Source organism: Mixophyes fleayi, chromosome 8, assembly GCF_038048845.1.
Source record: "Mixophyes fleayi isolate aMixFle1 chromosome 8, aMixFle1.hap1, whole genome shotgun sequence".
NCBI lineage: Eukaryota > Metazoa > Chordata > Amphibia > Anura > Limnodynastidae > Mixophyes > Mixophyes fleayi.
In genome coordinates, this window is record NC_134409.1 from 72,126,835 (window position 1) to 72,153,061 (window position 26,227).

General features: G+C 43.5%; 1 protein-coding gene across 1 annotated transcript in view; it reads left to right on the forward strand.

Annotated features, from left to right (window-relative positions):
• SLC25A38 (solute carrier family 25 member 38) overlaps positions 1 to 25,914 on the forward strand; it is a 42,455-nt gene extending 16,541 nt beyond the window's left edge. The window contains exon 6 of the mRNA XM_075182714.1: positions 25,091 to 25,914. Coding sequence (XP_075038815.1) covers positions 25,091 to 25,213 — 123 coding nt within the window. The 3' untranslated portion in view covers positions 25,214 to 25,914. The remainder of the gene's footprint in view (positions 1 to 25,090) is intronic.
• The last annotated feature ends 313 nt before the right edge of the window (positions 25,915 to 26,227 follow it).

Consider the following 26,227-nt stretch of genomic DNA (forward strand, 5'->3'; position numbering starts at 1 on the left):
ATATCAGGAGAACTATCCAGCTCTCTTCCACAAACTCAAATCAGACATCTTCTCCTGGCGAACCCTAATCATTTCGTGGCTGGGCAGGATCACTGTGGTAAAAATAACTGTTCTCCCTCAACTTCTTTACCTTTTCCAGACTTTGCCTGTGAGAATACCCCTAACTGAAATTTACTCTATGCAGCAACACCTTTCTAAATTTGTCTGGCGGGGCAGGTCTCCCAGGCTTCGATTGGCACTACTCAAAAAACCTAAGGGCTGCGGAGGCAGGGGCTTCCCGACCTCAAGGCCTACTACTGGGCAGCCCAGCTTAGCTCAATAGCCTCTTCATTCGCCCCTCCGGCCTCTCATGCATGGGCAGACTTGGAGGCTGCCTATCTTTCCATACCCAGCCTATCTGGCCTTTGGGGAGTTCCTTCTGTTATTCGGAAGGCCCCTAACCAAACGTTTTCCAACTCTGGAGTTTGCGGCTCGGATCTGGGAGACCTGCAAGGGCCATGTCTCTATCTTTCCTAACCCTCTGCACATTTTACCCCCGTGGCATAACCCCACCTTTCCTCCGGGAATGTCCCGATCTTTCTCTCGGCTATTGACCAGGGCGGAATTCCGATTTGCGGGAAGCCTTCTTGAGCAAGGAAGGCCTATATCCTATGACGCTCTCTGCTCCAGAGTCCATAACTTTCACCCGCCTTTCTACCAATATCTGCAGGTTCGGCACTTCCTCCTGTCACTCCTGTCGGACAATTCACCTCACCCCCCCCCCTCCCTCCCAATTTGAATATCTCTGCCTTTCTTCCCCTTTGCGAAGGGGTATGATCTCGTCCTTGTATGGTCTTCTACTGGAGAAATTGGTGCCTTCTGGGAGCGCACATGAAAGGGAGTGGGAGAGGGATCTGGGCCCTCCCTCGGAGGAGGACTGCTGGAAGACCATCAGGCTGAATGTGGCTTCTAGTCCCATCTCCACATTAATGGAAAATGCGTACAAAGTTTACTACAGGTGGTATCTCACACCTGACAAGCTCGCAAAGATGTACCAGTCAGCTTCTCCCGATTGCTGGAGAAATTGTGGTCATCGAGGCACCTTCGTGCATATTTGGTGGTCATGCCCTGTTATTTCCTCCTTCTGGGACAGGGTTTCGAGACTTCTTTCCTCCCTCTTCCAATGCCCTATTAGGGAGAACCCATGGTCCTTCCTACTCTGTTATCCTATACAAGACCTAGACACCCACTCTGCAAAACTTGCTTCACATGTCCTGGCAGCCGCTAGATGCCTGATTTGCTAAATTTTGAAAACAGGCGGACCCCCCCCCCGCATCTCTTCTCTTAGATCATATATATGGTTCATTGCCAACATGAAAAAAATCACGTCGCTACTGCGAGACAATGACAAATTTCATCAAATTTGGGCCCCCTGGCTTTATGCCTAGGACCCCGCAGTTTTCTCTTCCTCCAAATAATCTCCCCCTACACAATTCCAGATAACATCGACCCCCTTACTATTTTAAAATACTCCCATGCAGACCTGATAGCGCTCCCTTCCGCAGGTGAACACGCTTTTCTTAGTATACCCCATGAGACGGCCATCTCCCCCCCCTTGTCTACCTTACACCCCTTCAATGCCCACTTCCTTTCCCTCCCGCCCCTTACCCATTACTATCTTGTTATATTGCAATACATTTTACTGTTTTGTGAGTGACATTGCTGGATATCTACTCTGCTCTATGATTATTTCAATCAAAATGCTTGTTGTTTTATGTTTATGTCATTCATACTTTATTATGCAATAAAACTTTGGGTTAAAGAAAAAAATCTACATTTTCTAACTGGTTGTCACGTATGTCCGTTCTAGCAGTAAAAGTCTGGTTCAGATATTCCATACAGTGATGTGTATCGGTATACCTGCAAAATTCACCTTCAGCCAGTCTCCTCTCCTTCCACCCTTTGTGCATCTCGAGGCACATATGGTAGGTATGTAGCTGGATTTAAAGAATTAAGTATTGTACCGTTTGGTGATGTTTGCAGGTACCATCACAGCTAGTTCCCACTTTGTGAAATTTGCAGAGGAGACTTGTCTAGTTTGAGCTGAATTTAACAGGGCAGATGCTGCATGTAGTGTATAGACAGTTGAATCATGTCTTAATACGGCGTCCTCGCTCTTACTCGCCAAAAGAGCGGTTGCTGCTACACTTCTTAAACAAGTTTGGGAATGATCTTGCCACAGTGTCCAATTGTGCATTGTAGTATGCTACTGGTCTGCTAGCTTCACCATGTTTCTGTGTTAAGACACCTGCTGCACAACCATCAGCTTCCGTAAAATATAACTCAAAAGGCTTTTCATAATCGGGTATTCCCAAAGCAGGTGCCTTTAGTCAGACTTTCTTTAACGTTAAAGAATGCCTGTTCTGACTCCTCTGTATGTGTAAAACGCTCAGGCTTTGAGACAGAGACTAACTCCTGCAATGGTAATGCCAGAATAGAAAAACCTGGACTCCATGATCTACAATATCCACACATTCCTAAGAAGGTATGGATCTGCTTTTGATTCTGCGGCTGGGTCATGTTTTGTATTGCTTGAATTCTGTCCGTTGTCAAGTGTCTTAGTCTGTAGGTATGACAGTATCCCAAGTATTTAACTTTGGTCTGACATGGCTGTAATTTATACTTTGCAACCTTGTGTCCTGTCTGTGAGCGATGAAGCAACAACAGTTAATGTCGTGCACAGATGACATAAACGAGTCACAGTACAATAACTAATTGTCTACATATTGTAACCTGTATTCCCTCCCTCCATTCTTCTTCACTGGGAAAATTGGACTATTGACTGTGCTGGATGTTCGAATTTAGATCCCTTGTTGCAGCAGCCTTTCAATTACAGGATACACCCCTAATTCCACCTCTGGTTTTAATGGGTACTGTGGGATTTTTGGAGCTTCCCTGCCACTTTTCAGATTAACCATTACAGGCGCTACATTTGCCATCAATCCAGTGTTCATCTATGGTCCATAGGGAACCCGGTATTTGTGATAACCTTTCCTCTACCTGAGATGAACTTTGTTCTAGAACAGTAGAGTGCAGCATTAACCTTTTTTGTGGGTTTCTAATATATCCTGTACCTCATGCGCAACCTTCCCTGGTATGTCTAGAAATACACCATCAGGTGTGCAGTAAATGACATCCCATTTTACACAATAAATCCCTGCCCAGTAGGTTAAGGAGCTGCTGCAGTCAAGAGAAATAAATGCTTGTTGTGCAGGGTCCCGATGGTAACCTCTGCAGGTTTAGTCAAAGGGTAATGTAGCACTCTCCCCGTTACTCCCATAGCTGGAACAGTTTTGTTAGTAACCTGTAGACTTTAAAGGAGATGTTATCACTAACCTGGCCGCCCCTGTATCTACAAGAAAAGTTTGTTATGCCAGATATATCAACTGTCATTGTAGATTCTTCCCTAAGATTCTCAGTTAACCTAACGCCTAGTGTTGATGATCATCCTCCCGCACAACATTTGCTGCTATGATGTGCGCAAGCAACTGTTGGGGACCCTCTGATACTTGTGTATGCCTTCTTTGTGGGTATCTATGTGATTGCCTCCTCGGTCGCGTCGATCTTCCCTCTCTACAGTACTTCATCATGTGTCCCTCTTTAAGGCAATTAAAATAATTGAGTTAGGTATGTCGCTTTCGTTTCCTTAAAATGTGTTGTGTATCTGTGGTCGAGTGTACAGTCCTTCAAACGACTGGATACTCGCCATCATCAACCTCTCACTCTGCGACGACTCCTTTTTATTTATATTTCTGTCATGTTCCACAGCAGATTCCCTAAGGCGTCTACCATGATTCTCCTCCAATTAGGTAAAGAGGTCTGTACCCTGATTTTCAAATTTTCCTTGAGGCCATCCTTTAAAACTGAAACAGCTACCTCCCTGTAGTGCACATCATCCTTTATGTCTGATAATCCAGTGTATTTGGCCATTGATGTCAGGGCTCTAGTAAAATAGTCTGTCGCAGTTTCACTATCTTTATGTTTTATAGTGATTTTTTTTTTTCTCCAGTCTACTAATACTGGAACTTATATACCCAATTGAAGACTTGTATTAAATATTTTCCTGATTATCATCATCTGTTAAGGACTGATCATCCTCCAACTTGCAATTCTTAATAAACTTTTGTATTTCAATATTGGGAGGAAGACAGGCCCTCAAGACCACTCGCCAATCCTTATTAGTTGGCTCCTGTGCATTACCTAGATCTTTAACAAATTTCTGACATTTGACCAAATATATTTCCTAGGGTCTGGGAAATCGGACATAATTAAATGCAGCTCACATCTAGTCCATGGACAGTGCACTGCTACATGCTTTATGGGAACTACACGATCTTTGTTTGCCTTCCCATTGGGAACTGCTAATGTACAGACAGGATGTAAACGTACTAGATCTCTACATTCTGGACTAATTGCTGGAATCACTGTTTCAGTACAATGAATGTTCCCTCGCCTATTGATTTCTACATTACTCTTACCAATTTCAGCCACTGCTCCTGCTGGTGGGGCCGCTCTCTTCCCTTGTCTGCGTGGAACCTCTTGCATGTTAATTGCATGGGCAATGGCTGAAATAACAGTGTGTTAATCATCTTCTTCGGAAACGTTACCTTTCAAATTACTCAATACAATGTATAAATTGCTTATGTTATTTTTATCATTTTTGGTATCGGCTGTACTTTCCCCCCCATCCGCATATGGCAGCTGGGGCACGCTTGCGCTCCCTTCTCTTTGCAAAACACTTCTTTCCTCTACGCACGTGCTATCCTGCCACGTGTTCCCTTCTTGCTGCCACAGTTTTAAACAGTCATTGTGTTTAATTCTTTGTTTTAATGACTTAACAAATTTTATCTCCAACAGTACTTAATACCTTTGGATCACACACTCATTGGTCATATTGACCCACTTATCACAGCACGCAGTTGCGTATGCACCATATTTTCTTTAACCAGTACCTCTTCGACCATCTCAGACGTTTGATTAGCACAAATTCCGTAAGCTGCATCCACTCACTTCTTCTCAACTGGGTACAACTTAACAATTTTTGCGAAAAGTGTACACAACGAGGACCCATAACACAGAAACTGGGAGAACAAAAATATCAACCTTACAATATCTTGCCTTTCCAGCACACCTGTTTGAGTACTTTAGAACGGGAGAACTGAATATTGAAGAATATCAGCCTTTCCAGCGAATTTCCTCCGGCAACTCCCAAGTCATAATCACAGTTGTGTATGCAACCATGCGTTCCAATCGCACTGCTTATAGATACTAGCTATCAATAAACTTTACGATTACTATTGGGATTGCCACGAAAAAACCCTGTTTTCTTAACACTGTATACCTCGTATACTTTGGTTATCTTTTTATATCCTGTTTCTTTCAACAGTAACCTGGATCATCAACTTTACTTTATCTGCATAATCGCACAATTCACAATCCACATACACCTTTGTTTTCTGCGCTGAAAAATACTTTCCCAAATGGTTGTAATAACTTTTCAGAGGTTCTAACATTTCGCTTCACTATAAAATACAACAGGACTATCTATCAATACGACTGTTTAAACACGTGGCAAATATACTGGGAAATTTATATGCATACGGTATGCAAACAAATCACCTTTACATTGCAAAATGACAATAAAAGAAACTTGACTACCCAAATGACAAAGTTGGCTTTTGAGGTTCAAAATAGGGTGAAAAGAACAGTTTAATTTTTGGACCAAAAATGGGAATTGTAATAGAACAGAGCCCGGTCTGATCTGACGGGGCACTGGCGTGATTACTCAGACAGTGGGTATGGCCACTCTGTGCCTGGTATTTTACCTGGTCCATCCAAGAACGTTAATGAAGGAACGGCTAAGTGGTATTCTGTGCAGATCTGATGCATGAACTGAACCACTGATCTCTGTAGAGAAGCCAACAGGCCTTCACCACAGCTGCCGCTGGGTGGGCTGAATGCCTGTCATGCAGACAAATTGTCTGAGGACGTGGTTGCCAGCTTGCCAAATTAGACCTGTATTCCTCTAGGGGCAGAGGACTGTTTTCTTGGCACCTGAGATTTTGCTCTACCGATAGCACAAGACCTTCATACCTTAGGAAAATTTATTGGCAGGAATTCTTCCTGCCCATCACCTGGCTAGGGAGTTTGGTGAGCAGAAAATACTGAAGCTGAAATTCTAGCTCCAGTAATACCGCCATCCAGAGCAGTTTCCCACAAATCCTCATCTGCATCTCTGATATGCTCGGTGAGCATTACTAATTCAGACCTAGGCCTTCCTGACTGAAAGCCCTCCAGAAATTGTTCCAAACTTTTTTTTTTTTTTTTTTTAAGTCAAACTTGCTATAAGAACAACCATCAACCTGCAGGTAACTTGAAACTTCGGTTCAGGCTTGGTCAATGCATAAATAATCAAACTGTGGAGAAGAAGCAAAGGAAACTGTTTATGCTTCCTCTTAAACAGTGCATTGTCAGGCTCAGGTGACTCCTTGCTATCATGGATGTGAACTGTCTGTTGCACCTTCTGTTCTAAATCCTTCACCCCATACTGTCTTGTAGAGTGCTCCTCAAAGAACGAGGAGTCGTTGGTGTCTGACACCTCTGCTACTTTGCCCTCTTTCTTGGAAGAATACTCAGAATTAGACTCTCCCTAGGGTCTTCCTAGAACTCTAGTGACTCTGCGACCTAGCCCCTGAAGAGTTTTCCAAGATACTCTCTGATGAGGAGGAAACCTTAACCAGACCCTGTGCTTACTTGGCCAATGCTGCAGCAGAGGGACCTCATGATCCTGACCGAGCGTATCAATATTTCCGGTGTCAGCAGCTGAAGTATAAGAGGTAGAGGGATGGATCCCTTTATCTGCTGCGTGTGGACACACGTAAACTCATAGTGGGCCTGAGATCTAGCCCAAACTTGTTCTGCCAGATCAGTGGCGAACTCTCAGACGTGAGTGTCAGCATGTCAACTCACATGCTACACACAAGGCGTCCATGTGCGATTGACTGTTGGGCAATTTAGACTGGCATTTCATAAAGTATAAAAGCCGACTGGCTTCCACTTCACCTGCTGATGAAATACCTCCAGATTTAGACCTTGAATTATTCACCTGACATGACAGATAAGTGGGAGAAACAGACACAGGTATGAACACAGTATGATCTCAACCCTGTAGGTAGCACACACAATACAGCAAGATAATAGTGAAAATCACACTTTGAGGAACCACCCCTCAAATTACTTCCCTGTAGCAGGAGTACCTGGTCACTGCTTGTGTCGGTAGTACAGGAGTCTGTTATCTCCCAGCCACGGTGGGAGCCAGATGTGACTGTAGTAGACACCTTGAACGGCGCCACTCCAGACTGCTGACAGCCCAGGAAGACTGTAAGCTCTACCTGACAGCGATAGTGGTAGATTCAAAGAAAATGAGGTGAAAGTAAAGGTAAAAGTCCAGGCTGCAGAAACAGCTGAGCAAAGAGCACCCTTTCCTGTTGTGCGCACTCAAAAACGAAAAAAACAGTACCCTGCAGGATGGTGAAATAGAAGAGGTAGGAGCTTTAAACCGCTTACAGAAATTTAAACTGTCAAAGTCAAAATGGATGCTCTTTATACACATGGTACCTTTGTTCTCTAATTGGATGGGTAATAAATTACATAATCTAAAAAGTATATAATATTAGAATATATTGATTTAATGCACAGTAGGTAGGAGAATGCTGTCAAAATTGGCTACATAAATAAGTTTTTCTCTTTCATCCATCTGGGGGACACTGTTAACCATGGGGTACAGTAGGGTAGGGAGGAGTCTGGCACCCAAATAGTTAATCTTTTGCTGCTGACAGACATATACCCCCGCCCCTTCCCCACATACCTCAGTTTTGAAGTAGGTGCCCTAGGAGTATGGACTGAAGTTTGGAGAGCTGCACAGTGAACTGCGTTCACTAGGTTTAGGCTTTTTTGGTTTTAGCTGTTGACATAGTGCACGAGTGGCTCTGTGAGACAGAGCGCACTCGTGAGCAGAGAAGGACTGTACAGCGGGGGAGCCGCGGCACCCACTGACAGGTTGGAAACAGTGAGACTTCTCACAGTGTGAGATGCGCTCTCACACTGCTAGCAGAGTGAGGCGCTGCCACAGGCAGTAAGCGCCGGTGCTCCTGCCGTCCCCGGGGCCATGGAATATACCAAGTCCCCTCCTCAAGGAAAGAGGAGGGGTAACTTGAGCTAATGGTCGCACTATTCAGCGCTTTGCAGAGGGGAACAGAGGAGCAGATAGCAGCGATTCCACTCACAGGAAGTGTGTGGAAATTGCTGTCAGTCTGCACAGGAGAAACAGAGAGCCAGGGAGGGGGAAGTTAGAAAACCTTCCCCCTCCCCTGCTGAGTGAGCAGGTGGAAGATTAGCCAAATTACAAAGGAAGAAAGGACACAGCAGCCATTTGGAGGAGGCACAGCTGCTGGCAAACATCTCATTTATTTTCTCTATATGGCATGGATAGAGAAGTATAATTGTTATGGGCATATATATTAAGTAGAGCCTGTATAAAACAACAAAATTTGGCTCTCCTGTGTTGATTCAGAAATGCTGTAATGTGTTAAGACATAATTAGTTAGTATTTCTGATAACTATTGAGTGTTTGTGCTTGTCTGGTTGTTTGTGGCTTTGTTTTTTCTCCCAATAATGGCTAATAAAAGTAAAGTAACACATGCCAAACATATGATCTGTTCAAAGTGTAATGTTAAATGAACTAGGTAACGTCTGGATCAGGGGCTTTGTGCTGGTTGTGCTGTGACACCTGTAATAAGACAGCCCTATTCAGGGGACAGAGCCTCCAGAGTGGATGGCAACCTTTTCACAGGAGGTTAATACCCTTGTGAACCTGTTATCTAAACCAGCAGAGATCCCAGTGGTGGCTATGAGACTTCCATCTACCTCTGAGATACAACCCCCAGTGAAGTTAAGAGGGGAAATGAGTAGTTCATTACCTCCAGAGGTTGTACAATTTCCTTTCCCGGCACTGCAAGAGTTACCCCACAGAGCGGTGGCGGGATGGTCGGCAGTGGCTAGAGGTCTTGATCGACTAAACCAATTGCTGGAAAATCCTAGACATATTCGTAGTTATAAAAGACATAGATCAGCTAATACGCTGTTGTCTCTGTCTGATTCAGAGGGATCCTCGGTGGAGGAAGGTGATTCTGATCTTTCATTAATAGAATCAGAAGGAAGCTCCAGGCACCAGGGTATGGACGATCTAGTAAAAGCAGTACGTCCGACCTTGGGGGTTTATTGAAATAGAGGAGACGAGGTCCTTGGACCGGTCTCTCTTTAAGAAGGCTTCTAAACAGGTGGTTAGGTTCCCTCCCTCAGCAGAGCTGAGAGATATTGCAGAGGCCTCTTGGAGGCATCCAGACAAGAGGTTCACTGTGCCTAGAAAATTTGGTTCATTATATCCTTTACAAGAGGAGGACATGACCAGATGGGAACAGGTGGTGAGAGTAGATGCACCTGTGGTGAGACTGGTTCGCCAGACCACGCTACCCATACCAGGAACGGCAGCCCTACAGGATTCCACCGATCATAAGTTGGAAACTTTTTTGAAATCGGTCTTTACGGCTGCTGGTACAAACTTCAGGCCAGCATTATCTTCGGCCTAGGTAGCAAGAGCTATGGAAGCCTGGGCTGGGCAGTTAGAGTCCGCATTACAGGATTTGGAACTGCTCCCCCTGGCCATGCACCTTAAGGAGGCTGCAGGATATATAAATGAGGCGGCCCAGAATTCAGCCTCCATATCATCATCTATTTCTGCTACAGCAGTAGCAGCAAGAAGAACATTATGGTTAAGAGCCTGGGATGCCGATTTGGAGTCAAAAAGATCATTAGAATTCCGTATACTAGTGGGATGCTATTTGGTCCTTCTTCCAGAGGACAAGATAAGGTCCTTGATGGAGTGGACAGACAGGGTTCTGTCACACAGGAGGCTGTTAGTACTCATGTGTATGAAGCTGCTAGGAAAGATGGTGGCATCTTTCGAGACGCTGCCATACGGAAGGATCCACTCCAGATGTCTTCAATGGGACATTCTGAGGAAGTGGTCGGGGTCCTTCCTCTGTTTGGATCGCCAGTGGATGAGGTTATCTCTAGAGAGGAGAAAATCCCTCAGCTGGTGGTTGTTAAAGGACAACCTAATAAAGGGCAGATCCTTTGCCCCGTGGGCCTGAATCTTAGTATCCACAGACGCCAGTGTGAGTGGTCGGGGGGGGGGGGGGGGGCAGTGGTCCTTCACCTAAGGATGCAGGGTCTGTGGTCAGAGAGACAGTCGGTTCTTCCCATAAATGTGCTGGAACTTATGGCCATCATGAAAGCACTGCAGAGGGCTCAGGGTGTGTTACATGGAAGACCGGTTCGCATCCAGTCCGACAATGCCACGGCAGTTTCATACATAAACAGACAAGGGGGTACCAGGAGTGCAAGAGCGATGAGGGTCACGTTTCAGATTTTTGCCAGGGCAGAAAGAAACGTGCCTGCGCTGTCAGCGGTGTTTATCCCAGGGAAACAGAATGTACAAGCAGACTATCTTAAGTCAGCACGAAATTCTACCAGGGGAGTGGGCTCTGCATCTGGAAGTATTCCAGTTGCTGGTGGACAAATGGGGACTTCCGGATCGAGACCTGATGGCGTCAAGAGTCAACAGGAAAGTCCCTGAGTTTTGCGCAAGAACAATGGACCCATTGGCTGTGGCAGTGGACGTCCTAACAATGCCTTGGGACTGCAGGTTAGGATACCTGTCCCCCCCCCCCCCCTCCCCCATATCAATGATTCCCAGGGTCCTCCGAAGGGTCAGGCAGGGAGATCAACCAGTCATTCTGGTAGCTCCAGCCTGGCCACGAAGGGTATGGTTCCCAGAGATTCTTCTGATAGCAGTAGGTCAAGGGGTTCGGTTGCCACTTCGAAGAGATCAGCTGACCCAGGGACCGTTCTTGCATCAGGGTCTAGACCGGCTGAATTTAATGGCATGGCTTTTGAATCCAGTCTGTGGAGAGCCAGAGGGTTCTCTGTGAGTGTAGTAGACCCTCTTCTAAGAGCCAGGAAGCCAGTTGCGACTAGGATTTATCACCGCATCTGGCATGTGTATATAAGGTGGTGTAAAAAGAAATCTTACAATTCAAAATCCTTTTGTCTGGCTAGATTTCTAGCTTTTTTGCAGGGTGGCTTGGATGCGGGTCTCCGGTGGGGAACCTTAAAGGTTCAGGTGTCAGCATTGTCAGTGTATTTTCACAGACGGCTGGCGGAGATTCCAGGATGCTTCACATCCAGCCACCCTACGTGCATCCTACGGATCCTTGGGATCTTAATTTGGTCCTGGACATGTTGCAGGAGCCTCCGTTTGAACCACTTCGCTCAGCGGAATTGCGGTTCTTGACTTGAAAGGCAGTTTTCCTGCTGGCTATTGCCTCAGCTAGGAGGGTTTCTGAGCTGGGGGCCTTATATTATAAAGAATCTTATTTGGTCTTTCATGAGGATAGGGCAGTTTTAAGGACTATTCCATCCTTCCTCCCTAGGGTGGTGTCGGGTTTCCATATTAATCAGGAAATAGTAGTTCCGGTATTCAGAGAGGATCCTCAGGTTACTGGAACAAAAGGAAGTAAATGTTTAGATGTCGTTAGGGCGTTGCGGATATATGTTAAGAGAACTGCAAAGATACGTAAGACAGATTCTCCATTTGTGTTATTTGATTTCGCTAGGCGAGGATGGCCTGCGTCTAAGCAGTCAATTGCTAGGTGGCTAACAATTAGGGAGGCTTATGTCCGTACTAAGCGTCCTCTGCCGAAGCGTATTGTTGCCCATTCTACCCGTTCGGTTGGGGTGTCTTGGGCAGCGCGAAACGGGGCCTCAGCGGACCAGCTAGGCAGGGCAGCTACCTGGTCCTCGGTCCATACTTTCACAAAATTCTACCAATTTAATGTTTTTGCGTCCGAGGACGCCTCATTTGGCCGTAGTGCTCTACGTGCGGGGCGATCAGAGCGGTCCCACCCATCAGAGGGACTGATTTAGTAAGTCCCCATGGTTAACAGTGTCCCCCAGATGGATGAAAGAGAAACCGATTTGTCGTAAGTATAAATCCTCTTTTTCCCACAATTATTTTTTTTATTTTTTTTTAAACTTTTTATTAGAAACATCTTTTCTCTTTCATCCATCTGGGGGACACTGCTTAACCATGGGGGTTCAGTAGGGAGGGGAGGAGTCTGGCACCCAAATAGTTAATCTTTTGCTGCTGACAGACATATATCCCCGCCCCTTCCCCACATACCTCAGTTTTTCTTTTGTTGATAGCGGTGAGAGGCTCTGTTTGTAACAGCTGACTCGTGGGAGAAGCGCCTGTCAGCTGGGGGCGGCCCCGCAGACAGAGGAGTTAGAACGCTTCTCACAGCGGGAAGCAGTCGGCAAGAGACTCTCCCCGCTGATAGCAGGGTCAGGCGCTGCCATAAGGCTACTGCCGTTCCCCGGAAGCCAGGCTGGAGCATACCAAGTCCCCTCCTCCTAAAGGATGGTAGGGGGTACTTGAAGGATGGCGCGCTTGTGACTAGCGCTGTGCGGGCAACATATTCTAACAGGATTTCTCCTAAATACAGAAAGGGGAAATCGCTGTTAGTAGAAACACAGAAGGAGATGCCAGTGGCAGGGGAATGTGTTTGAGAAGCACCTCTTTCCCCCCCCCTGCTGAATGAGCAGGTGGAAGATCCCTTTTGGCGCCAAAGTTCAAAAGGAGAACAGATGCAGCAGTCATTTGGAGAGAAGTGCACTGCTGACACATATCTTCCCCGCTAAGTATCACTATATTTTCTTATGTGTATGCATGTGTATTGTAAGACAACGTTGTATTGAGAGAACTGTTGGTTAAGGAAAAACATAAGCTCTCCAAACCTGTCTTATTTAATCAGAAATACTGTGATATGTTTAAATAACCTAGTCAGTATTTTCTGATAAACATTGGAGACTTGTTTGTGCGTATGAAATGTGATTTCAGGTTTTTCTTATCTTGTGAAATGGCAGATAAGGGGGGCTCTGTGCTACTTGCACTGTGGCTCCTGTAAAACTACAGCCTAAAGACAGCTCCATTCTGACGGTAGAACCTCCCGAATGGGCTGCTACCTTGTACCTTGTCACAAGGTGTTAATACCCTTGTAAAACTGTTATCTAAACCTATGGAGATCCCATCTACATCAGTGGCTTCTCAGGGTATAACAGGAGGAATGACGGAGGGGTCATTTTCCCCAGGGGTCGGACAAAATCCCTCCCCGGCCCTCCAGGGGGCATCCCAGATAGGAGAGGTTGGGTGGTCGGCAGTGGCTAAGGGCCTAGATCGACTTAACCAGCTACTGGAGAATCCCAGACATATACGCAGTAATAAAAGACGTAGACCAGCTAATGCGCTGTGGTCAGTGTCTGATTCTGAGAGTTCCTCGGAGGAGGAAGGGGAATTGTTGGACGATTCAGACTTGTCCATAATAGAGTCAGAAGAAAGCTCTAGACACCAGGGTATGGACGATCTGGTAAAAGCAGTTCGTCAGACCTTGGGCTTTATTGAAGTAGAGGAGACGAAGTCCTTAGACCGCTCTCTCTTTAAGAAGGCTTCTAAGCAGGTGGTCAGGTTCCCTCCCTCAGCAGAGTTGAGAGGTATTGCAGAGGCCTCTTGGAAATATCCAGATAAAAGGTTCTCTATGCCAAAGAAGTTTGGCTCGTTATATCCTCTTCAAGAGGAGGATATGACCCGTTGGGAACAGGTGGCGAAAGTGGATGCGCCTGTGGCGAGATTGGTTCGCCAGACCACACTACCTGTACCAAGGTCGGCGGCCTTACAGGACGCGACCGACCGTAAATTAGAATCCCTGCTGAAATCGGTCTTCTTGGCCGCCGGTACAAGCTTCAGACCAGCATTGTCTTCAACCTGGGTAGCTAGGGCTATGGAAGCCTGGGCAGGACAGTTAGAGTCCGCTCTGCAGGATTCGGAACTACTACTCCTGGCCATGCAACTGAAGGAGGCAGCAGGCTATGTATATGAAGCGGCCCACAATTCGGCCTCCATATCATCGTCTATTTCTGCTACAGCTGTAGCAACAAGAAGGGCGTTATGGTTAAGGACTTGGAATGCAGATTCAGAGTCAAAAAGGTTGTTAGAATCCATCCCGTATACGGGTGGGATGCTATTTGGTCCAGAGTTGGACTCCTGGATTTTACAGGCTTCAGAGGGTAGGAATACGTCCTTGCCTGTGAATACTCCGAAACCTAGGGCTAAGCCTAGGTTTAGTTCTTTCAGACAGCCTTTTTACAGGGGCGGGTCTGGCGGAGGCCAGACTACCAGGTCAGGGGCCGTGGAAACCAGGAGACAGTCCCGTAGAGGAAGGTCATCCTTTGCCCCTGCAGCTGGAAGGGCTTCTTCCGCCAAGCTGCCGGATAGACCAGCAGCATGACTACCACCCGCCTCTGGTTACAGAGGGTGGGGTGGGAGCACGGCTGCTTTGGTTCGCCCAGCAGTAGACAAAGTCCTCGGCGGACTGGTGGGTCCAGGATATCATGATAGAATTCATGGGGCCAGCTCTTCACAGGGTTTTGCTAACCAAGTTACCCCGCTGTCCTCAGGCAAGACAGGCATTGCTCATTGCTGTCGATTTTACTTCTTTTAAAGAAAGTTACTATACAGGCTTAGGAGTACCAGAGAAGGAAAGGGTTTTATTCAAACCTATTCTTGGTACAAAGGCCAGAGGGTTCGTTCAGTCCAGGACATAACCTCTGGAGTATAACAGGGTCACAGATGATCCCTTGTCAAAGAATGAGTTTCTTGGGACTAATAAGGGACATAGCACGCAGCAGAGTGTTCCCTCCACAGGACAAGTTAAGGTCCTTGATGGAGTGGATAGGCAAGGTCCTGTCAAGCAAGAAGCTGTCAGTACTCAGGTCTATGAAGCTGCTAGGAAAGATAGTGACATCTTTCGAGACTTTACCCTACGGAAGGATCCACTCCAGATGTCTTTAGTGGGACATTCGGAGGAAGCGGTCAGGGGCCTTCCTTTGTTTGAAGTACCAGTGGAGGAGGTTGTCTCTGGAGACGAGAAATTAAGTCCTCAGCTGGTGGTTGTTGGAGGACAACCGAACAAAAGGCAGATCCTTCGCACCGTGGGCCTGGGTCCTGGTATCCACAGACGCCAGTCCGAGTGGTTGGGGGATAGTGGTCCTTCACCTAAGCATACAGGGCCTGTGGTCAGAAAGACAGTGGGGTCTTTCCATAAAGGTGCTGGAGCTCATGGCCATCTTCTAGGTACTACAGAGAGCGTCAAGAGCCAACAGGAAAGTCCCAGAGTTCTGCGCAAGAACAAGGGATCCACTGGCAGCTGCAGTGGACGTCCTAACAATGCCTTGGGACTTCAGGTTAGGTTACCTGTCGTCGTCCCCCCAGGGTCCTTTGGCGGGTCAGACAAAGGGATCGACCAGTCTTTCTGGTAGCTCCAGTAGGGCTACGAAGCGATCTGCTGACCCTGGGACCGTTCTTGCATCAAAATCGGAACAGGCTGAATTTAATGGCAGGACTTTTGAATCCAGTCTGTGGAGAGCGAGAGAGTTCTCGGGGGGTGTAGTAGGCACTCTCCTGAATGCCAGGAAGCCAGTTTCGGCCAGGATATACCACCGCATCTGGCCTGTATATATAAAGTGGTGTAAGAAGAAGTCTTACAATTCTAAAACCTTTGGTCTGGCTAGATTTCTCGCCTTCTTACAGTGTGGTTTAGAGGCGGGGCTTAAACTAGGAACCTTAAAGGTTCAGGTATCAGCTTTTCAGTGTATTTCCACAGACGGCTGGCGGAGGTTCCGGATGTTAAGACTTTCCTACAGGGAGTGCTTCACATTCAGCCGCCCTACGTACATCCTGCGGAACCTTGGGATCTTAATCTGGTCCTTAGCATGTTGCAGGAACCTCCCTTTGAACCTCTACTCTCAGCAGAGTGGCGGTTCTTGACCTGGAAGACAGTCTTCCTGCTTGCTATCGCCTCAGCTAGAAGGGTCTCCGAGCTGGGAGCTTTATCCTGCAAAGAACCTTATCTGGTTTTTCATGAGGACAGAGCAGTTTTAAGGACTATTCCGTCCTTTCTCCCTAAGGTGGTCTCAGGTTTCCATATTAATCAGGAAATAGTTGTTCCAGTGTTCAGAGAGGAGCCTCAGACTCCTGGAACGAAAACAAATGTTTGGACGTAGTGAGGGCATTACGTTAATATGTAAGAGATCTGCAAAGATACGCAAGACAGATTCTCTATTTGTATTATTTGACTTTTCTAAGCGGGGATGGCCAGCGTCTAAGCAAACTATTGCCAGATGGCTTACCCTGACTATCAGGGAGGCTTATGTCCGTATTAATCTCCCTGTGCCGAAGTGTATTGGTGCCCATTCTACCCGTTCGGTTGGGGCGTCTTGGGCGGCACGGAATGGAGCCACGGTGGACCAGCTGTGCAGGGCAGCCACCTGGTCCTCGGTCCATACCTTTACGAAATTCTACCAATTTAATATATTTGCGTCTGGGGACGCCTCCTTTGGCGGTAGTGTTCTACGTGCAAGGAGATCAGAGCGGTCCCACCCTTCAGAGGGATTGCTTTAGTAAGTCCCCATGGTTAAGCAGTGTCCCCCAGATGGATGAAAGAGAAAACTGGATTTATACTTACGATAAATCTCTTTCTCTGATTCCATCTGGGGGACACTGCGATCCCCCCCCTTTTTTTGTTGTTTTTCTCTTCTCTCCGCTCCCCCCTCTGTTGAGTTTTATATCTTGGTTGATTGGCCTCTCGTCCTAGGGCTTTGGTAATCAAACTGAGGTATGTGGGGAATTGGTGGGGGGGATATGCTGTCAGCAGGAAAAAAGTTAACTCTTTAGGTGCCAGACTCCTCCCCTCCCTACTCAACCCCCATGGTTAAGCAGTGTCCCCCAGATGGAATCAGAGAAAGAGATTTATCGTAAGTATAAATCCTGTTTTTTTACAATAAGAAAAGGCATTACAAAAGCTTGAGAGGTTAATCAGTAACAGATAACACGTGTTCACATACAGCAGGATGCATAAACACACTCATGGTTCTCTCGTATTTGGAAGATAATTGCATATTTAGTACTGTAAAGATGTTTTAATATCTCAGAACTATAGGGTATAGAGGGGGGGGGGGGGGTAATGGGTGGAAGAGGGACATGTAGGGGCCATAGGAAGGGGTGGGAAGTTAAGGATTCACGCATCAGATAAGAGAAAAATATACTTGCTTAGAAATACCATTCCATGCTCAGATTCCACTAAAGCTGGAGTGGAGGTTGATCATGATATAAAGCCCATGAGGACCAGACTTTGTAGAAGGAGACGGAGGAGTCCCGCAGCACAATGGTAATGTGTTCCATCTGGTAAGTATGCTAGATCCGCCTGCAGACCATCTGGATTGTTGGTGGTGTGGAGTTTTTCCAAGAGGCCGCTATCTGACATGTCTCAGTGCTGATGATGTGTCTAAGGAGCTTGTGAGCAGATTTGGTGAGGTCTGGGAGGGGCAGCGGTAGTAAAATATGTTTAGGGTCAGGTGGTATGTGAGTATTTAGAATTGCTGAAGCTAACGCAAGGACTGCTGTCCAGTATGGGCGGATCCCGGGACAGTCCCACCATATATGCATAAAAGTTCCCGTTTCTCCAGCAGTCAGCGCTGGTCTGTGAGTATATTTTTTTGTAGCCTCAAGGGGACATACCACATGTGTAGCAGTTTGTTAGCATTTTCTTTGATGCAGACATTTATGGAGCAAGGGGCTGTACATTCATAAATATCCGACCATTCTTCCTGGTCTAGTACAGTCCCCAGGTCCGCCTCCCACTGCGTCTGAAAGCGATACTTAACAGGCGGAGTGGCGGGGAGCGAGGTATTATAGAGAATGGATATAAGACCTTTGGAGGCTGGGCCCGAAAGGCACAGGTTCTCAAATGTGGTGAGTGGTCTGGAATAGAGTTGAGCTTTAACCGTTTGATGGTAATGCCTAATCTGAAGATATTGGTGGAACTGTCCCGGTATTCCCACAATTATTTTGTAGCAGCATGATTCATATAGTGCAGCGCTTTTACAGAGCATATTTAATGATTCACATCAGTCCCTGCCCTATTGGAGCTTAGTCTTAATTATCTAATACACAAACAGCAGTGTTCATTTTGTCTGAGCCTAATTAACCTACCACTATTTTTTTGGACTGTAGAAAAGAGTGGAAACATCCAAAAGAAAACCCATTCACACAGGGAGAACATACAAACTCCACAATGATATAACTCTGGAGTGGATAATACAGCCCCACTAAACTCAACGGATATTGATAGTTATGCTTGGGAGTAGATTATAAATATCAAATGTGTACAAAGTGTGTGTCTATGCTTCTTCACAGCTGCAGGAATAAATACTATTTTGATTTGATGATATTGTTGTAGTGTTTTGTTTTGTTTTGTGTGTTTTTTTTAATAATCAGGAGATATTTTTAAGGGGCAGATTCCTTTAAAAGTGGCGTGTGCAGGACATCACTGCGATATCCAGCTGCGCATATTTCTGGATACTACAGTACCCCAACATTCCAGATTTTCCTATGCAAACATCTGCAAAGGCACTCTGGGACACATAGCTGACAGTTGACTCTGCCCCTAAATGTTACATACCTCTCATCTCGCCTGTTGCTAATAGATCCAGTGTAATGGATCGGGGAACATATATTTTACATGGAATTATCGGTGTTGCTTGACAAAGACTGCCACTCCCTGGCCGTCCCTACATTAAGGAAATTAATAGTCTTCCCCCTACTTAATCGCTTGGTGAAGGACATTTTTTTCTGTTTTGTTCATCACCATCATTCTCTTTTCTACCAGATCGGAAAAGTATTTAATCATTGACAAGACATTTGATAACCAATCAGAGAACTTTCCGTTTTTGGTGCCCTGATTGGTCATCTTTTATTTAAAAACCCCCGCCAAATGGACAAACAGGTTAGCCGTGAACAAGCTATATCAGCGAAACGCGCGTTGGTTTCACTGATTGTCCCTCTCTAAATGTCCAATTTATACTAGATAGTAGCTTTATTCCTATAGTCAGAAGTATTAGACCTTTATACCAACTGGAGCAGCAATATGTCTGAATACTCGCAATGATTCATATATGTGCCGCTAAAGGAGCATAATTTGTAACGTGTACTCACGATCTATTCCCAGGAATTAAATGAGACAGACTGTAGTGATCAGTATGATTTGTCCGTTTACACAAGCATAAACTAAACAATGATGATGTGCGTGTACGATCTGTCTCAGAAGACCGTATGAGAGAAATCGTTTTGAGAGCATACCTGTTGACAGATATATAATGTCATACATTACAACCACTATATAATTATTGTGGGCACTCACGATCTGTCCTATTAACCTGGATGAGACAAACCTTGCAAACAATGTGCTTTGTTACATAGTCACAACATTATAAGTACTATGTGACAAAGAGTTATGAGAATAAAGTGTAATAGCTCATGCATGGAGCAAATCAATTAATATTTGATACAGGGATAATACCTGGATCTTACACATATGATCTTTTTATATTTGTTTGCTCATTCAATTATTAATGTGATCATCACAAACACGATTTCCTCGCATTCATCTGCTTATTGTATATAGTGTGCATAATAATTAATGAACTTCATGGGGATGAGTGGAGTAATGATTGGATCAGCCAATTACGGAGAATTTCAAGTGGTTTGATTAATCTCCCCTAACCTTATACTTGTTGCAAAATTCATTATATAGATTGCTAATCTATGCATATAATTAAGGCTAGTCCGACTCCAATATCACGGGACGAACCCCGAACACGGCATTGTCCTTTTAAGAAGTTCCATTTCAGATTCTGAAGGAAGTGTATAGCAATCTCCACCATATGAGCATGAATAACCTCTTTTTCTACGGAATATGAGGCTTTGGAATCTAGAGAATTTATTTTGAACTTAGGACAAAGCTACTCGATATACCCTTACGGAATAACAATTATCTTTACCGTCTGAGAGGCATGTTGGTGTCAGTAGCTGAGGGGGAGTGCTGACATTGGATTGCTATTTGGAGGCTTCTGGGGTACCTCTTTGGTAAGTTAGCTCTCAATTTAAAAACACATATGTATGGCCCAAATATAGGGACTCTCATTGTTTAGAGTAGGACCATCCTATTAGCAAAAGCGCCTTGGCGTGGCGGATGGCTTAAACATACATTTGCAAATGTGTGCAACAAAGACTTTTGCATTTTTATCTACAGTAGAAATGGCAGATCTGTTGCTGGCTATAGCAGTGTGCTGGGGGAAAAAATGTTGTGTGTAAATTATCTTTACTCGTAGACATATTTTTGAGACTAATTTAGGGACAATCTTTTTATTTTAATCACTCGAATTTTATCTTATTTTTACACTTTTTGAATTTATATTTCGCTATAATTTTATAAAGTAATGAATAAAAGTTATATTTTAGTAATCGGATACCTTCATACAATTCCCATTCCATCATATGGATGTGAATAGTGCATCTCATTCAAACCCTCTCTTTTCTGTCCTTTTATTACCTTGTTCATCACCCTGTCATCTCCCTGGAGTGTCTCAGATGGTGATGGAGCCCATCTTCAGGGACAAATGGCGAAAGGCACATGGGCAGAGAGTGAGTCTACACATGAATTTTTTTGAAATGGGAGCAGTGTGGATGTAATTTCAGTACTGTCACTTTAATCTAAAATGGAGGTGTCTCACAGTATTCTCAGACAACAGGACAGTGATATCGTTCACAAATAGGGAGGTACCAGAACCTGGACCTTGAGGGTGGAAGTAACAAAGATTGTATCCTGGCCAGAAAGAAATCTGAAATTGCACTATGCATTGCATATAGCAGGAAAACGGAATGTATGGGCAGGTTATCTCAGGTGAGAGCAGATTTACTCAGGAGAATGTTGCCTTCATCAAAATGTTTTCCAGCTGTTGATAAGCAGATTTGGACTTCGTCAGGTGGACAACTGGGCTCTGGAGTCCATGCACATTTCACCTGGGATATAGCGTCCCTCCATTTCCACTCATTGCTTCCATGCTAACAAAATATTTGAAAAGAGAAGGCAGAAGTGATGGCATTTTTCTATCCTGACCCCTCTCTCCCTGGTTTGCTGTAGCCTGGTAGAGGCTCAATGATACTCTACCAAGGTAGTGTCTTAATTAATCAGGAGGTTGTTCTGTCATCTATTTGTCCACAGCTGAAAGATGAAAAGGAAAACTGTATTTCCTGAACTTGGTGAGAGCAATTTTCATCTATTTGTACACAGGATTACAGAATTGTGCATTACAAAAACTGTGGTGCTTTTCTGATGTCTATGCAGAGAATTTGGTTCTTGGAGCCAAACCAATGTTTCTGCCTAAAGTTGTATCTACGTTCCACATTAATCAGGAGGTTAGATTGTATCTCTTTTTTCCCACAACCTAATGATGAAAGAGAGCGGATATTTCATTCTCAGGAGTTGCCAACGAAAGTTTTTCATGTATCTATTTAGGAAAGATGGATTTGGAATCGCTTCCTTTCTAAGGCCCTAGAGGATCCATGATGTACCCCCTTTCTGGAAAAAAAAAAAAAGCAGTTACGGGGTATTCGATAAGTAGTTGTATAAGTATAGAAGATTAATGGTTTTAAGTGCCAGAAATCCCAAGGGCCCACTCAACATGAGCAGTAACAGCAACTTGAGCTAGAAGGCTCACGCTTCAGTGATGGAGCTTTGCAATTCAGCTGGATGGATGTTTATCCATGCATTAACTGGTCATTATTATCTGGATATTTTATCCTCCACTGCTTCAACATTTTGAGGTCATGTTCTCTGTTCAGCTACTAAATAAATTAATGATGCCATTTTTCCTTTAAAATATTCCATGGCAGACCAGTTTCCCACCTATGTTTTTTCTCCATATAGCTTTCATAGGAAGCTTCGGCAGTCATCCAAAGACATAAAGGAAGAAGATCCATACACCATACGCTTATTCATATACCATAGGGGGTGTTTTTGTTTTTTTTATTTTATTTATATTTTAACCTGTCCCTATTACAATGGGTAGGTTCCCTTTCCAGTTTAGATAGTTAATGGTGAATATAATTCACATTTTTTTTTTCTGATGAGCATTGTTAGATAATTGTACAGTAATCTCTGAACGCATTGGCTGATTAGCACAGGTTTTTCCAACGATTGCCCATCCTTTTTTTGTTTAATCAATGATCCCTGGATCATTTAATCAAGCTATTCCCAGGCAGTATTACTGTGCATAAAATGAAAATAATGTAAGGCTTATAGCATAATTGGAGACTGTCGTGGATAGGGAGTAACCAAGAGTTAATAAAATAAAAATATAAATAAATGAATGCTTTCATCCCCTTCACCAAATATAAGTTGTGAACTTATTGTGCACACAAAGGGGTAAATTTATCAAGCTGCGGGTTTCCGTCGGGTTTGAAAAGTGGAGATGTTGCCTATAGAAATCGATCAGATTCTAGGTATCGTTTTGTAGAATGTACTAAATAAATGGAAACTAGAATCTGGTTGCTATAGGCAACATCTCCACTCTTGAAACCTGCCGGAAACTCGTAGCTTAATAAATTAACAACTTTGGGTAAATTTATCTTTTCACATTTGTCTGGCTTCATCTAAAATAGATGTTATATGTGAATGTATAGGTCCTGCAAGTTAGTGTTGGCACGCTGTGTGTATAGTTAGACATACAGGATGGCTCTTTCACAGCTGGAGTTTATGGCCTAACTTCTTAGGCAGACCAGCAGATGTAAAATCCCTTTTGAAATTACAAAAGGGACATTAGTCCTGGATGTCCTATATGGCAATAATGGAAAGGGTATACATAAAAAAATATCAACCTTAAATTTCAGTGTAGAAATAAGCTATGAAGTATTTGCGTGCTACATGAAAAAACAGTCAGTATTTAACTTATTTGCAAAACAGAATGCTAATTTGCACCCCTTGCATTGTAACATGGTTTTGTACAGGAGACTGAAATAAGAAGTTTCTTCAGTTAAGATCCTTAATGAAAAAGGCCAACAGTATTGAAAGTAGCAACGGAAGTGCATACTTCAGAGTTGTGTACATTCGAAGTATAAGGCAATAGGCAAGCCACTGCAGATCAATAAAATGCAAATTTCAATCAGTGGCATACAAGCTAGTTTAATCAGAAATGGTACAACAAGAATGCTATAGATTATGATATCCTAGTGAGGTTGCACCTGACAAAGTTTGTAAGTTCAGTGGTGTGCAAGCAGTGGATGAAGGTGATGCCAGATGAATCCTTCTTCAACAAATATTCTCCACTATCTTACAGGTGCACATGTGGCATCAACCTAAAGAACTCAGCTTAGGTGTGTTGTTTGTGTTTTTGGTTTTTTTTTCTTCCTCCCCCAACAGTGGAGGGTTGTAGGGAACATATTTTCCTGCCATGGTTTGGATGTTGTCATTTTTTTAGAAAAGGTCAATGCCAATTGCTACTTAATAGTACAGAGTAACCATATTCAGTTAATTTTGCAGCATGTATTCCTGACAAGTGTGGTGTCTTCCATGATGACTACACTCCCATTCACAGAACCAATGTTTTTAGTGAACTGATGTTATCCATATGTCATGGCCTTCTCATTCACCAGATCAGAACCCAATAGAACATTTAAGAGTTGGTTTTTTTTAAGAACAATGCCTGAGTTGGTGTTTTCCACCACCATCAAACTGGTGTCAGTTAAGTGGCTTTCTTGTGGAAGATTGGTGCTGCAACCTTTTTGCACAATTTCAGACTCCTTGCCAAAGCCCATAGAGGTAGTACTGGCCACACTTGATTGCCCAAAGCTCTGTTTAGGACTTTATATATTTGTGGTTTCAACTTTTTTTTGTCCACTCTGTATAGGATTAAATGTCCTCCCAGTTTTCTACAGTAGTCAGCGCTAGTGATTGTCTGATACAAATTACAGGTGTAGATGGGAAGTAATAAACATCCGCTGAGGATGAAATTAAAAATATGTACACACTTTGATAAGGCACTAGGCGGAAGGAATAGAAAAAGAAGCAGCAAAGACAAAAACATATATAAAAAGAAAAAAATCTGCAATGCAACTTGATGGAATGTCCAATTTAAATTGGCCTGTATCAAATCTTGCATACCGTTAAGAATCGGATACTTTTGTTTATTGGCGAGATAAGAAAGACTTGCATAAACATTAGTAAATCTATGACTAACAGTGTCTGGAAGTATATGGATTGAATACACAGTTCTTAGTAGTCTGCTTACCACTGTATGTAAAGGACACCTAGGCCACCTGGGAGAAAACCTCAATGAGTGAAAATAAGACTTTGCGTATCATTCCAAATAATTTTTACATCATAAAGTAGGATTAAAGACTACATTTCGCATTACCACATGACTCCTATGGAAACAGTTGGTCAATGTGCAAAGTGACATATTTAAAAAAAAAAAGTTCATACTATAACACAGGATTTCCCAAATCTCGTCCTCAGAGAGCCATAATAGTTCCTATGTTTCATATTTCATTGCTGGAACAAAGGTGTATTTATTACTAACACAGTTAAAAAGATCCACAGGTGGGCTGCCTAAGGACTGAAATTGGGAAACCCTGCTGTTAACATATTCACTTGGAACAATTGGCAGTTCAATGAGCAATTGAGCCATACATCGGATACCTTTTCCTTAGATAGGATAGAACATGATATTGATAAATTAGTTGGACAAACAAATCAACCATTTAATAAAATGAACGTTATTAATGGTTATTGTGCATGCTGGAGTTAGATTAATGTATGGGTTTTTTTGGGGGGGTTTTTTTGGTTTTGCTAAGCTCAAAAAAATGAGGATACTGACAACTCATACTTGTGTGTGTCTAACTGCAGTAGATTACCTTAATTATGTGAAAGTAACTGACGGAAGAGAGAAAATTATGTTTTGGGTTTTTTTTATATTCTCTCAGAATCATGGTTTGAGTGGCTTTTTCCGTGGAGGCCTACCTCGGGCCTTACGTCGGACTCTCATGGCAGCAATGGCATGGACAGTATATGAACAGATGATGGAAAAAATGGGACTGAAATCTTAAGGAAGCTCTGTGGTCAGTAGTATTTGCATATGAACCTCCAGCTACAACCAATGAACTGAATGTGGACTTCATTTCAGGAAAGGACCACCTGTGCAGTGAACATGTATGTGAAGCTGGCAAAATGTAGAGGGTGGTCTACAACAAATGAACTTAACATAATAAACATGTTTTCAGCCCTACAGAAATTAATACGTTGCTGAGATGCCTAGATAACTTTTTTTTTTTTTTGGTGTCTGCACATACATTTTTTGAGCTAATAAAAGTCCATTATAAATATGATGCAAGCAATATTTAAAGATCTTCACATGGGTCTGCATTGATTAGTTGTGAAAAAGAAAAGTGTGAAAGATTATTCTCTACTTTACCAGATAATCTGTCTCTCTGAATATTCTGTGTGGGATAATGCACTCCCTACAGTGACCAAATAAAAAATATGAGGTGGTAAGCTTTTATCTGCTGTGACTTTAAATATCCATAGTTTACTGTAGGAGGTTAATTATTTCTTGTATACAAGTTTTCCTAATGAACACTGAAGTGATGACATCTGAACTCACTGTTCATACAGATATTTACAGGACTATAAATATATTAACATCACTCTTGAACTATATATTATAGAATAATTTAAGGTATTGATGTACATTCAGTTATTTGGCAATATTGACTAAATAAAATGACATGTCCTTTAAAAAAAAAAAAAACATAGTCGCCTTACTTATATGGTAGAATATACTAAATGTATACAAGTAGAACAACTAGTGTGCCATTCATCTGAATACCTAATTTGCATTACAGACTAGACTATTTGAAAATGAACATTTGAACAAAGGAAGGATATAATGGCTTTCACATCATATAGTAAATGATCACATTCTGAAAATATTAATAGTTTTTATGTAGTGAGAAATATATTTTTTACTGACTTGTTGTAAGACCTCCCAAATTATTTTATTACTTTGTTTGCTAACAATGTATTCTGTAGAAGTTTTGATCCAAACGTTTTTTACAGCTAAT